Source organism: Cherax quadricarinatus, chromosome 85, assembly GCF_038502225.1.
Source record: "Cherax quadricarinatus isolate ZL_2023a chromosome 85, ASM3850222v1, whole genome shotgun sequence".
NCBI lineage: Eukaryota > Metazoa > Arthropoda > Malacostraca > Decapoda > Parastacidae > Cherax > Cherax quadricarinatus.
In genome coordinates, this window is record NC_091376.1 from 13,339,311 (window position 1) to 13,352,670 (window position 13,360).

Below are 13,360 nucleotides of genomic sequence, written 5' to 3' on the forward strand. Positions count from 1 at the left end.
ATTTGGGGTGCCAGGGGTAAATGTAAATGGGGAGCCTTTAATTGAGCTATGTGTAGAAAGAAATTTGGTAATAAGTAATACATATTTTATGAAAAAGAGGATAAATAAATATACAAGGTATGATGTAGCACGTAATGAAAGTAGTTTGTTAGATTATGTATTGGTGGATAAAAGGTTGATGGGTAGGCTCCAAGATGTACATGTTTATAGAGGGGCAACTGATATATTGGATCATTATTTAGTTGTAGCTACAGTTAGAGTAAGAGGTAGATGGGAAAAGAGGAAGGTGGCAACAACAAGAGGGAGGTGAAAGTGTATAAACTAAGGGAGGAGGAAGTTCGCGTGAGATATAAGCGACTATTGGCAGAAAGGTGGGCTAGTGCAAAGATGAGTAGTGGGGGGGTTGAAGAGGGTTGGAATAGTTTTAAAAATGCAGTATTAGAATGTGGGGCAGAAGTTTGTGGTTATAGGAGGGTGGGGGCAGGAGGAAAGAGGAGTGACTGGTGGAATGATGAAGTAAAGGGTGTGATAAAAGAGAAAAAGGTAGCTTATGAGAGGTTTTTACAAAGCAGAAGTGTTATAAGAAGAGCAGAGTATATGGAGAGTAAAAGAAAGGTGAAGAGAGTGGTGAGAGAGTGCAAAAGGAAAGCAGATGATAGAGTGGGAGAGACACTGTCAAGAAATTTTAATGAAAATAAGAAAAAATTTTGGAGTGAGTTAAACAAGTTAAGAAAGCCTAGGGAAAGTATGGATTTGTCAGTTAAAAACAGAGTAGGGGAGTTAGTAGATGGGGAGAGGGAGGTATTAGGTAGATGGCGAGAATATTTTGAAGAACTTTTAAATGTTGAGGAAGAAAGGGAGGTGGTAATTTCATGCACTGGTCAGGGAGGTATACCATTTTTAGGAGTGAAGAAGAGCAGAATGTAAGTGTGGTGGAGGTACGTGAGGCATTACGTAGAATGAAAGGGGGTAAAGTAGCTGGAACTGATGGGATCATGACAGAAATGTTAAAAGCAGGGGGGGATATAGTGTTGGAGTGGTTGGTACTTTTGTTTAATAAATGTATGAAAGAGGGAAGGTACCTAGGGATTGGCAGAGAGCATGTATAGTCCCTTTATATAAAGGGAAAGGGGACAAAAGAGATTGTAAAAATTATAGAGGAATAAGTTTACTGAGTATACCAGGAAAAGTATACGGTAGGGTTATAATTGAAAGAATTAGAGGTAAGACAGAATGTAGGATTGCGGATGAGCAGGGAGGCTTCAGAGTGGGTAGGGGATGTGTAGATCAAGTGTTTACATTGAAGCATATATGTGAACAGTATTTAGATAAAGGTAGGGAAGTTTTTATTGCATTTATGGATTTAGAAAAGGCATATGATAGAGTGGATAGAGGAGCAATGTGGCAGATGTTGCAAGTATATGGAATAGGTGGTAAGTTACTAAATGCTGTTAAGAGTTTTTACGAGGATAGTGAGGCTCAGGTTAGGGTGTGTAGAAGAGAGGGAAAATACTTCCCGGTAAAAGTAGGTCTTAGACAGGGATGTGTAATGTCACCATGGTTGTTTAATATATTTATAGATGGAGTTGTAAAAGAAGTAAATGCTAGGGTGTTTGGGAGAGGGGTGGGGTTAAATTATGGGGAATCAAATTCAAAATGGGAATTGACGCAGTTACTTTTTGCTGATGATACTGTGTTTACGGGAGATTCTAAAGAAAAATTGCAAAGGTTAGTGGATGAGTTTGAGAATGTGTGTAAAGGTAGAAAGTTGAAAGTGAACATAGAAAAGAGTAAGGTGATGAGGGTATCAAATGATTCAGATAAAGAAAAATTGGATATCAAATTGGGGAGGAGGAGTATGGAAGAAGTGAATGTTTTCAGATACTTGGGAGTTGACGTGTCGGCGGATGGATTTATGAAGGATGAGGTTAATCATAGAATTGATGAGGGAAAAAAGGTGAGTGGTGCATTGAGGTATATGTGGAGTCAAAAAACGTTATCTATGGAGGCAAAGAAGGGAATGTATGAAAGTATAGTAGTGCCAACACTCTTATATGGATGTGAAGCTTGGGTGGTAAATGCAGCAGCGAGGAGACGGTTGGAGGCAGTGGAGATGTCCTGTTTAAGGGCAATGTGTGGTGTAAATATTATGCAGAAAATTCGGAGGTGTGGAGTTAATAAAAGCATTAATCAGAGGGCAGAAGAGGGGTTGTTGAGGTGGTTTGGTCATTTAGAGAGAATGGATCAAAGTAGAATGACATGGAAAGCATATAAATCTATAGGGGAAGTAAGGAGGGGTAGGGGTCGTCCTCGAAAGGGTTGGAAAGAGGGGGTAAAGGAGGTTTTGTGGGTGAGGGGCTTGGACTTCCAGCAAGCGTGCATGAGCGTGTTAGATAGGAGTGAATGGAGACGAATGATACTTGGGACCTGACGATCTGTTGGAGTGTGAGCAGGGTAATATTTAGTGAAGGGATTCAGGGAAACCGGTTATTTTCATACAGTCGGACTTGAGTCCTGGAAATGGGAAGTACAATGCCTGCACTTTAAAGGAGGGGTTTGGGATATTGGCAGTTTGGAGGGATATGTTGTGTATCTTTATACGTATATGCTTCTAAACTGTTGTATTCTGAGCACCTCTGCAAAAACAGTGATTATGTGTGAGTGTGGTGAAAGTGTTGAATGATGATGAAAGCATTTTCTTTTTGGGGATTTTCTTTCTTTTTTGGGTCACCCTGCCTCGGTGGGAGACGGCCGACTTGTTAAAATATATATATATATATATATATATATATATTATCTAATAATCCATTATAACAGGTGTAAGCTATTTACAAACATTTATCTCAGACCAGCAGGGAGAGTTCGAATGTATGTATTTTGCTCTCTGTGAGGACAGAAATACATATAAATACAGTTCATTTCTGTTAAATCATATATGCATGTATAGAAGCAGTATTTTATATATGGTCATGGCTGAGTGGTTAATAACTGTGCTGTAATGGAGACTGAGACACATAGTCTCAAATCTTTTGCTGATCAGAGATGAAGTGGCAGATACATGTTTGTAAAACTGAAAAGTTGGTACACTATATGGCAGCATATGTGTGTTCATTGGAGTGCTCCTCTTTCTTAGTCTTTGACTGACTCTACTACTACCTCTACCTCTCTACTTCCTTTCCTTCTACCTCCCTTGTCCCATCCCTGTCTGCTTGCCTATATATACTGCCTCCTACTCTCGTTTCTCTTAGTGTGACTTTGTAAATGGTCCAAGCCGGACCGAAACGTCATCGTAAACTCCCGTCTCCTATGTGCGGGTTATTTGTATGTAAATTATAATCTAAGATATACAAGACCAGTTTTCATTTTAGCATAGAAACTGTATATGGTAATGATTAATAGGCTAGCAATATATACAGTATGTGCTAGACCCATAGGGGTCATACAGCACCTGGGAGAATGGGCAGTTATGAGATTTGATCCATGGAAAGGGAGCTAGCAATAACAGCCTGGTTGACCAGGCAAGCACCAGACGAACCTGGCCCATGGCCAGGCTCCGGGAATAGAAAGACTCTCGGAACTCATCAAAGGTATATACATAGGATCAAGAGCCCCTCACTAGCCTGAGAGGATAGCAGTAGTGTCCCTTAAACAACACAGGAAACCCATATCCTGTGGTAAGTGATAGTGTATCTTGAAACCTGTAGTGAAGCCTCACTCAGGTGCCTTGGTACTCTCTAAGACATGAATAAGCTCTCTGCTGGTCACTCTGTTTTCTTCTACATTGTGATTTTATTTTGGGACTGAGGATAAAAAGTGTTACAGTTGTTTGCTTAAGATTACAAATTGAAAATCTGTTTGGTACCAAAACATAATGGAACCTCAATCGTCATACACTGCTAAGATTGCCATGACTCTTAAGACACCGGAGCCTTTTGACTCTTACTGCAATGTTATTGGTGACGTCCAGAAAGTAAGTGCAAGAATTATCTTCAGGTTAAATTGCTCGCTAAAAACATACAAGGACTAGTTTTCCTTAAACATTTTTATTAATACTATAAAACAGTTTTGCCTAACAACCATTGATAAAACTTTGTTTGTATTCAGATTCAGGTAGCTTTTTTTTTTTATTCAAAAAATACAGTGCATAGGTATGTGACAAAATTTAAAAGACAGTTACTGAGAACTCCAGTTTCTTGACTCTTAGGTGTCTTTTATCATGGGATTGTGCAAGTTTTTCATTGCATATAAGAATAAGAACTTTATTTTGACATGATACATGGTTGTACAGAGGAATATAATAGTTGGGTGTACATGCCAAAAGCCCCTTTGTATGCAGAGTATTTTGGGCAAACTTAAAAATTAACTTAAGATTAGGAAGGCAATAATAATTCATATGGTCATTAGATAAGTTACACTATTAAGTAATGCTACATGGCATTACGTAGAATGAAAGGGGGTAAAGCAGCTGGAACTGATGGGATCATGACAGAAATGTTAAAAGCAGGGGGGGATATAGTGTTGGAGTGGTTGGTACTTTTGTTTAATAAATGTATGAAAGAGGGGAAGGTACCTAGGGATTGGTGGAGAGCATGTATAGTCCCTGTATATAAAGGGAAAGAGGACAAAAGAGATTGTAAAAATTATAGAGGAATAAGTTTACTGAGTATACCAGGAAAAGTATACGGTAGGGTTATAATTGAAAGAATTAGAGGTAAGACAGAATGTAGAACTGCGGATGAGCAAGGAGGTTTCAGAGTGGGTAGAGGATGTGTAGATCAAGTGTTTACATTGAAGCATATATGTGAACAGTATTTAGATAAAGGTAGGGAAGTTTTTATTGCATTTATGGATTTAGAAAAGGCATATGATAGAGTGGATAGAGGAGCAATGTGGCAGATGTTGCAAGTATATGGAATAGGTGGTAAGTTACTAAATGCTGTTAAGAGTTTTTATGAGGATAGTGAGGCTCAGGTTAGGGTGTGTAGAAGAGAGGGAGAATACTCCCCGGTAAAAGTAGGTCTTAGACAGGGATGTGTAACGTCACCATGGTTGTTTAATATATTTATAGATGGGGTTGTAAAAGAAGTAAATGCTAGGGTGTTCGGGAGAGGGGTGGGATTAAATTATGGGGAATCAAATTCAAAATGGGAATTGACACAGTTACTTTTTGCTGATGATACTGTGCTTATGGGAGATTCTAAAGAAAAATTGCAAAGGTTAGTGGATGAGTTTGGGAATGTGTGTAAAGGTAGAAAGTTGAAAGTGAACATAGAAAAGAGTAAGGTGATGAGGGTATCAAATGATTTAGATAAAGAAAAATTGGATATCAAATTGGGGAGGAGGAGTATGGAAGAAGTGAATGTTTTCAGATACTTGGGAGTTGACGTGTCGGCGGATGGATTTATGAAGGATGAGGTTAATCATAGAATTGACGAGGAAAAAAAGGTGAGTGGTGCGATGAGGTATATGTGGAGTCAAAAAATGCTATCTATGGAGGCAAAGAAGGGAATGTATGAAAGTATAGTGGTACGAACACTCTTATATGGATGTGAAGCTTGGGTGGTAAATGCAGCAGCGAGGAGATGGTTGGAGGCAGTGGAGATGTCCTGTCTAAGGGCAATGTGTGGTGTAAATATTATGCAGAAAATTCGGAATGTGGAAATTAGGAGAAGGTGTGGAGTTAATAAAAGCATTAGTGAGAGGGCAGAAGAGGGGTTGTTGAGGTGGTTTGGTCATTTAGAGAGAATGGATCAAAGTAGAATGACATGGAAAGCATATAAATCTATAGGGGAAGGAAGGCGGGGTAGGGGTCGTCCTCGAAAGGGTTGGAGAGAGGGGGTAAAGGAGGTTTTGTGGGCGAGGGGCTTGGACTTCCAGCAAGCGTGCGTGAGCGTGTTAGATAGGAGTGAACGGAGACGAATGATACTTGGGACCTGACGATCTGTTGGAGTGTGAGCAGGGTAATATTTAGTGAAGGGATTCAGGGAAACCGGTTATTTTCATATAGTCGGACTTGAGTCCTGGAAATGGGAAGTACAATGCCTGCACTTTAAAGGAGGGGTTTGGGATATTGGCAGTTTGGAGGGATATGTTGTGTATCTTTATATGTATATGCTTCTAAACTGTTGTATTCTGAGCACCTCTGCAAAAATAGTGATAATGTGTGAGTGTGGTGAAAGTGTTGAATGATGATGAAAGTATTTTCTTTTTGGGGATTTTCTTTCTTTTTTGAGTCACCCTGCCTTGGTGGGAGACGGCCGACTTGTTGAAAAAAAAAAAAAACATGGCTTTGTTAAGTCTAGTAGAGAATAATTACACTATTGAATTAGTTTATAAAGATTACAATAGAACAATTTAAAACATGACGTATTACAATTTAGTACTATTTAAAACAACAAAATTTAGACATCCTAATTTTGAAGTAGTGAGTGGTTGAGCAATCCTCAGCACAATATGAGTAACTGGTTGGTATTAGGTTCGGTTTGTCTGGTTAATTTTGGGTGATAAGGTGATTTCTTAGTAGGACCTTAAACTGATTTGCAGACAGGGGTCTTTAGTGTATTTTGGCAATGTATTCACGGTCTTCAGGCCCTTTACGTGCATAGGGAGAGAAGGACACAAGGAATATTGAAGAGTGTTTTGTGTCTCATATTGTGGCTATGTGTTCTGTTATAGTTATCAAGGAGGAGGGTTTATATTTGGGTATAGTGTTCTGTGTATGTAGTAGGCACAATAATAAGTGTGGATGTTTTGTATATTAAGCAAGTTAAGACTCTTGAAAAGTGGTGGAGTGTGTTGTTTAATGCAGGAGTTAGCAATCAATTGCACTGCAGCTTTTTGTTGGGTTATTAAAGGCATAAGGTGATTTGCTGTGGTTGAGCCCCATGCATAAATACCATAGGTGAGGTAAGGGTAAATGAGAGAGTGGTACAGAGCTAGAAGAGCTGATTGGGGTACATAGTACTGTATCTTTGAAATGATGCCTACAGTTTTGGAGACTTTCTTGGAAATTTGGTGTATGCGTGTCTGAAATTTAAGACTGCAGTTGAGGTGGAGACTTAGAAATTTGCCCTCTGTCTGTCTGTCTAGAAATGGGTGAAATATATATCAATATGTTTAGCTGTACATTTGAAGCTTTGTTTCCAAAAGGCATGAAGTAGGTTTTGTCTATATAGAGTAAGTTTGTTGGTAGTCATCCAAGTACAGTGGAGCCTCGGTTTTCGTTGAATTCGATTTTCGACAACTTTTTTTGTCAAATTTTTGTCTCAGTTTTTGTTCATCACCTCAGTTTTCATCGAGTTGACAGTGGTCTACCATACCGAATTTGTCCGCCTCTCTTATAAGCATATTCTGTATAGATCAGTTTTTTGTAAATGCAATTCAAAAAGTACGAACATATAATATTGAATAGCTTGGACCATGAAGGCCATTTTTTCAGTTGCATTTACAAAAATAACACTATATAGAAGAGCTTTATAAGAGTTGACTGTATTTAAGCCAGATTTAACTTTGTCCAAACAAGACATTGATATACCTGTCTATAGGCAACATTTAACATCTGTTTGTGAACTTAGTCTTTGATGCACAGGTCTGGCATGTGTTTGTGATGCACCATCTAGCAATGTTACTCACTTGTTTGAAATTCATCAGATTATCTTGGTAGTCACATATACATAAATTACTTAGGATAACCCAAGAAAGCCATATAGATTAAATTTGTTCAATTGTGGTTAGTCCTTGTCATATATTTTTTTACTTAATTTACAGCTGAAAGTTTTGAATCAGACATGGGAAAGGCTATGAAAAATTGTTGACCTCTATATGTGACATTAGTTTTTCATATACATACCATTATTTTCTTTTTTTAACACTGGCTGTCTCCCACTGAGGTAGGGTGACTTGAAAAAGAAGAAACACTTTCGCCATCACTGTCTTACCAGAGGCACACCAATACTACAGCTCAGATGCCTTTCCAAACTGCAAATATCTCCACCCCTCCTTCAGAGTGCAGGCACTGTTCTTCCCACCTCCATGACTCGAGTCTGGCTAACCATTTTTCCTGAATCCTTTCATAAATGTTACTTTGCTCACACTCCAACAGCACATCAAGTAAAAAATCACTTGCCTCCACTCTCACATGCCTGTAGGTCATTGATACAGCGATAAAAAATATATGAAAGAATTAAGAAGGAAGATTTCTTAACCCCATCAACTGGCAAAACAGAAGGCCAATAACTATATTTTATAAGATCTTCTGTAAGCTCTGGTAGAGCAGTTTACAAGAGGAAGAAGCAAGTGTGCTACCACCGCTGGAAACTTACTACAAGTGCAGCAGGTAATCACACACATAAGAACAAGGAAAACGCTACAGGTTAGCTGTTACTTCATTTGGGTCACTTACTATTTTTTTTGTTTATTTATGTTATATTTTTTTAAATTTTCAACTCCATGGGGAAGTGGAAAAGAATTCTTCCTCCATTAAGCCATGCGTGTCGTAAGAGGCGACTAAAATGCAGGGAGCAAGGGGCTAGTAACCCCTATACCTGCATAAATTAATAAATTTAAAATGAAAAATTTCTCGTTTTTGTTTTTAGGTCACCCTGCCTTGGTGGGATACGGCTGGTGTATTAAAAAAAAAATTTAAATACTAGTGTTATTTGCATCAGTGATGCATCTTAACGGTGTGCTCTCATTTATAATATTACTGATTAACCAGTGCTTATCTCTATGCATTTTAAATTTAAAATGGCCATTCTAAATGTATTTATTGTTTCTTGAGTGCTTGTGTGAAAGATATTTAATTGAGTAGGAAAATACTGATGTTTTTCATGCTGCATGCGTGTATGTGAATATTTAGTCTTTTACAGGAATGATCATTGAATGACCTATTGATTGAAGCACCTCATCAATTTTAAAATTTTCTTCACTCTCTCTCATCTTCTCGGAACTAGCGTTTTACACTTGGTTAGTTACTCAAAAAAAATGTCATACTTGCTAATAAGTGTTGTGTGTCAAATACAAGTATAAAATATTTGAAGTGAACACACATTAGTTTACGTAATATACCACACTGTATAATACTGTAAACAGTAAATGTAATACCAAATATAATTCATAATAGTTTATGTCAACGCTTTATGAGGAAAATAAGTACATGTATTTTTTCTTTTAATTCTTTATTTATGAGGAGACAAACAACATTGTTAAAAAGTTTTTATATGTAATTTTACGTTTTCATATAGAGGTATAAAAGAAAACATTGTCCTGGCTTGAAAGGGGTAACTCACCTTAAAAAAGGGTTACTTAAACAGAAATGTAATTGTACTTTCATTTGCTGATTTAGAAAAACCAACACAGCTCATGTCCTGAGGATGATGGTTTTTACATAGTTCAGTATTTTATTTATAATTGCTGTCCATTGCCTTGTGGTTATTGTATATTTAATTTTGTAGGAAGATGACGGCAGTTTCCGGGGTTGTGTCCGTGTTCATCTTAACCTTAGCCGTCCTATCAATATTGTGGCCGGAACAAGACCCCCTTCAATATACGACATCCTTCAGGAAGACAGAACAATGGAAAAAACTTTAACATCATTCTATATGCCCCGAGATGCAGTGAAAGCTATTCACATCACAAGGTAAAAATAAACCTAGACTACATGAAATAGCTAAACTATAATACAGTATAGTATACTGTAATTTATATTCTACAAATTTTTGATAATGACACAAACACACAAATAGAGATAATAAACAAAGTAAGTTTAGAGAAGTGACTACTTTTATGGTACTCAATTTATTAGACAAAAATTTAACATTTATTTTTTATTTTTTCAGCAATACAACCACAAGAGAAGTCATTATTGCATTACTGAGAAAATTCAAAGTTGTTGACAACCCACAAAAGTTTGCTCTGTATGAGAGAACATATGACACTGCACAGTCTGTAAAAGGTATTTGTTACATTTTCATAATTATTAATAATCTGCAAAGTATTCATGATATCAAATTACCTCTATTGTTTAACCCTTAATGCAAAGACTGACTAACATAATGGGTTACCTGCCATCACTTCCCGAGTAACTTGGAGAATGTCCCTCCACGAGACAACTGCAATAATGGATTCAGATTAGATAAGTTTAGATTTAAAAAGGATATAGGAAAGTATTGGTTTGGAAATAGGGTAGTTGAGTGGAACAGTCTACCTAGTAGGATGATTGAAGCTAAAACCTTGGGTAGTTTCAAGTTTAGGTTGGATAAATACATGAGTGAGACTTGCACACAAGTTAATAGATTTATCAGAGCTTATTGTTAAGGTAGCACTGAAAATGGGTTGGGTTGTAAAAGTCCTGCCTAGTATGGGCCAACAGACCTACTACAGTGTTCCTCCCTTCTTATGTTCTTATAAACCTATTGGGTCATACAGTGCCTGGGGAATTAAAGGCAGTCATGTTCAACCCAAAGAATGGCAGCTCCAATTCTTAATGAACAATTAATGTATCATTGTTACAAACAACTTTATCACATTTGCACAAGCATCCGATGTATCAGTATGACAGCTGCAGTACATTGTGATTTATGACAGAGAAATAACGAAAAAAGGTACAATACCGTGACTGGAGCGATACACAGATAACCCGCACATAGAAGAGAGGAGCTTACGATGACGTTTAGGTCCAAGTCAGACCGAAACGTCGTCGTAAGCTCCTCTCTTCTATGTGTGGGTTATTTATGACAGAGAATATTCATTGCCATTCAGTAAATGCATTTCACTCTGCCACTCCAAACATGTTAAGAATAATGTGAGACTAAACATGACAATCAGTTATTCTCTGCCAGGAAGGGATTATTATTAGATTCTTGCAAAGCAAGACATTTAGTGCTACATGGTGAAGGAGGTAGATATTATACCAGTATAAAAACAGAAGGCAAGTACTGTACTGATGGTAAGTACACACAGGCATGAGGAGGAATTCAGTGTCAGTACACCAAATTAGCTTTTGATAAACTCATTAGCTATACTGTGCTTTAAAGGTGAGACATTCAGGGAAGGGTATTAAAGGTAGGATTGAAAAATACAGTAGTTAGCATACTCTGGGGCAGTGCCAAGGAGAGTTACCGAGGTTTCAACCTCCATGTAATTTTCTTAGATCCTCCCGTAATAAAATAATGCTGCTTAACAACAAACAGCCATCCCTAAGTTCCCCATCCTCTTCCCTCCCCAGTATGGAAATTTTGGCACCACCCCTGAGCATACTCTCTGATAAACTAAGCAAATCTTGCAGTAGTTCAAAATGCCTTTCAGTGAGATGGCCTTGGGTGAGTCATGAGATAGTAAGTAGAGGTAAGAATGTTGTACAGTACTCTCACTGATGATAATGATATTAAATCAAATGAACTGCAACAGTAGAACAAGAGAAAATGGTCCTCCATTTGTTTGACAGTGTTAGTGGCCTAAAAAAATTACATTTGTCCACTGAGTTGAAAAATACAATGTCTGCATTGTGAAGGATAAGCAGGGCTGTTGTAGTTTAGAGGCTTATTTGAATTGTGATGTTTATGCATTTCTGGCAAAACAACTATTGAACAAAAAAATGGTGAATGTTTCCTTCTTTAGGTCACGCTACCTTAGGAGACAAATGATGTAAAAAAAATCCATCCATTGAATACCAGTATGTCTAATAAAAAATTGGAGAGAGCTAAATTTTTTTTTGCATTATTGTAACAGTAAATTTACACAAATAATCCACACATAGAAGAGAGGAGCCTACGACGACATTTCAGCCCAACTTGGACCATTTACAAAGTCATACTAATGAAAAGGAGTGCAGGATGAGTATATATAGGCAGGACGTGGTAGTAGGGAGAGGAGGAGCCAGTCAAATACTAAGAAAGAGGAGCACTGCAAGGGAGCTAGGTGCCCACAGAGGAGGGTAAAATAAATAAATAAAGAAGGAATAAATACACAGGGCAGAAGAAAGACAACCCAAAGGAGAAAAAAGGAAAGAAGGAAAATAAGAAAAAGGAGGAATCAGGTTAGGTCACGGGTGTTCTGAAATTTGGAGCATTTTACAATGTAGTGGGAGAGGAAGCCAGGACTAAGATTCATACAAGGAAAGCTGTGTATTAGGGAGGATTCAAGCAGACAGTGACTGTTAAAGTTGGAAGTAGGGAAGACAGCTTTAGCAGAAGACCAGTCAATAGGATGGATGTGATCTCTGACATGACAGAAAAGCATTGTTATTGTCGGCAAGCCTAACTACTTTTGTGCTCCCTAAGTCTGTCAGAAAGAGATTGGCCAGTTTCTCCAAAGTATTGAAGAGGACAGGAGGAACAAGAAATAGAGTAGACACCAAGAGCATCCATAGAGGAAGGAGAGGTATGAATGAAATTAGTGCGAAGTGTGGTAGTCTGGCTTCATCTCTGTAGATGCCTTCCTCTCCCACTACATTGTAAAATGCTCCAAACTTCAGAACACCTGTGACCTAACCTGATTCCTCCTTTTTCTTCTTCTCCCTCTTTTCTTCTTTGGGTTGTCTTTCTTCTGCCCTGTGTATTTATTCCTTCTACCCCCCTTGGTGTTCTTGCTCTTACCCTCTGTGGGCACCTAGCTCCCTTGCAGTGCTCCTCTTTCTTAGTATTTGACTGGCTCCTCCTCCTCTCACTACTACTACCTTCCACCACCTCCTGCCTATATATACCCATACTGCTCTCCTTTTTGTTAGTGTGACTTTGTAAATGGTCCAAGTCAGACCGAAACGTCGTCATTGGCTCCTCTCTTCTACGTGCGGGTTATTTGTGTATCATTCCAGTCACAGTATTGTGCCTTTTTTTGTTATTTACAGTAAATTTATGTTAACTTGTGCTAATCCTACTTGTAGTTGGACACATTCATCAATGTAATAATGTTTATCTCATAGTATTTTTATACCAACAGCTAAACTTCGACGATTGGGTGACAATGAGTGTCCCCTTGTTTTGGCTCTAAACTGGAGTGCAGGTGGACTAACCAACAAGAGGCTTGTTTTACAAGAAAATGATACAGCAGATATACAGGTAAAGAATTTAAATAAGTATAAAACTTAATGTTGCATAGATTGTTACCCATAATATACTTTATAAATATATATTAATGGACATAGTTTTAAAACTCAACAGGAAAAGTTTATGGCAAAGAGACACCACCAAACTATTTCAATAGTGAGTGTGCAGTTGCTTGGTTTTTATTCACTAGTTTGTAGTTACACTCACTGGTGGCCATAACTTCAGTATATAGTATAATCTGTGGTAGATTTCTAAAATTTTCATTGGTTGTAGCACATGCTACTTGCTATTCCATTATTCTACCACTCTGTGAAGAA

At 37.9% G+C, this 13,360-nt stretch overlaps 2 protein-coding genes across 13 annotated transcripts in view; one reads left to right on the plus strand and one right to left on the minus strand.

The window, feature by feature from the left end:
- Window positions 1-13,360, plus strand: part of LOC128703199 (uncharacterized) — a 214,752-nt gene that overhangs the window by 193,709 nt on the left and 7,683 nt on the right. The window contains exons 5-7 of the mRNA XM_070103424.1: window positions 9,453-9,637; window positions 9,837-9,952; window positions 12,937-13,055. Of these exons, the coding sequence (XP_069959525.1) occupies window positions 9,453-9,637; window positions 9,837-9,952; window positions 12,937-13,055 (420 nt within the window). The remainder of the gene's footprint in view (window positions 1-9,452; window positions 9,638-9,836; window positions 9,953-12,936; window positions 13,056-13,360) is intronic.
- The window catches only part of LOC128703197 (uncharacterized), a 96,841-nt gene continuing 92,896 nt past the window's right edge, over window positions 9,416-13,360 (minus strand). For 6 of the 12 annotated variants that reach the window (XR_011394422.1, XR_011394421.1, XR_011394423.1 and 3 more), the window contains 2 exons: window positions 10,062-10,109; window positions 9,416-9,554 (listed from right to left, as the gene is read on the minus strand). Coding sequence is in view for 1 of the 12 variants with exons in the window: in XM_053797787.2 (XP_053653762.1) it covers window positions 10,068-10,109 (42 nt within the window). In the remaining 11 variants the exon portion in view is untranslated. The remainder of the gene's footprint in view (window positions 9,555-10,061; window positions 10,110-13,360) is intronic. The other 6 variants (XR_011394426.1, XR_011394425.1, XR_011394424.1 and 3 more) reach the window with 2 other exon arrangements.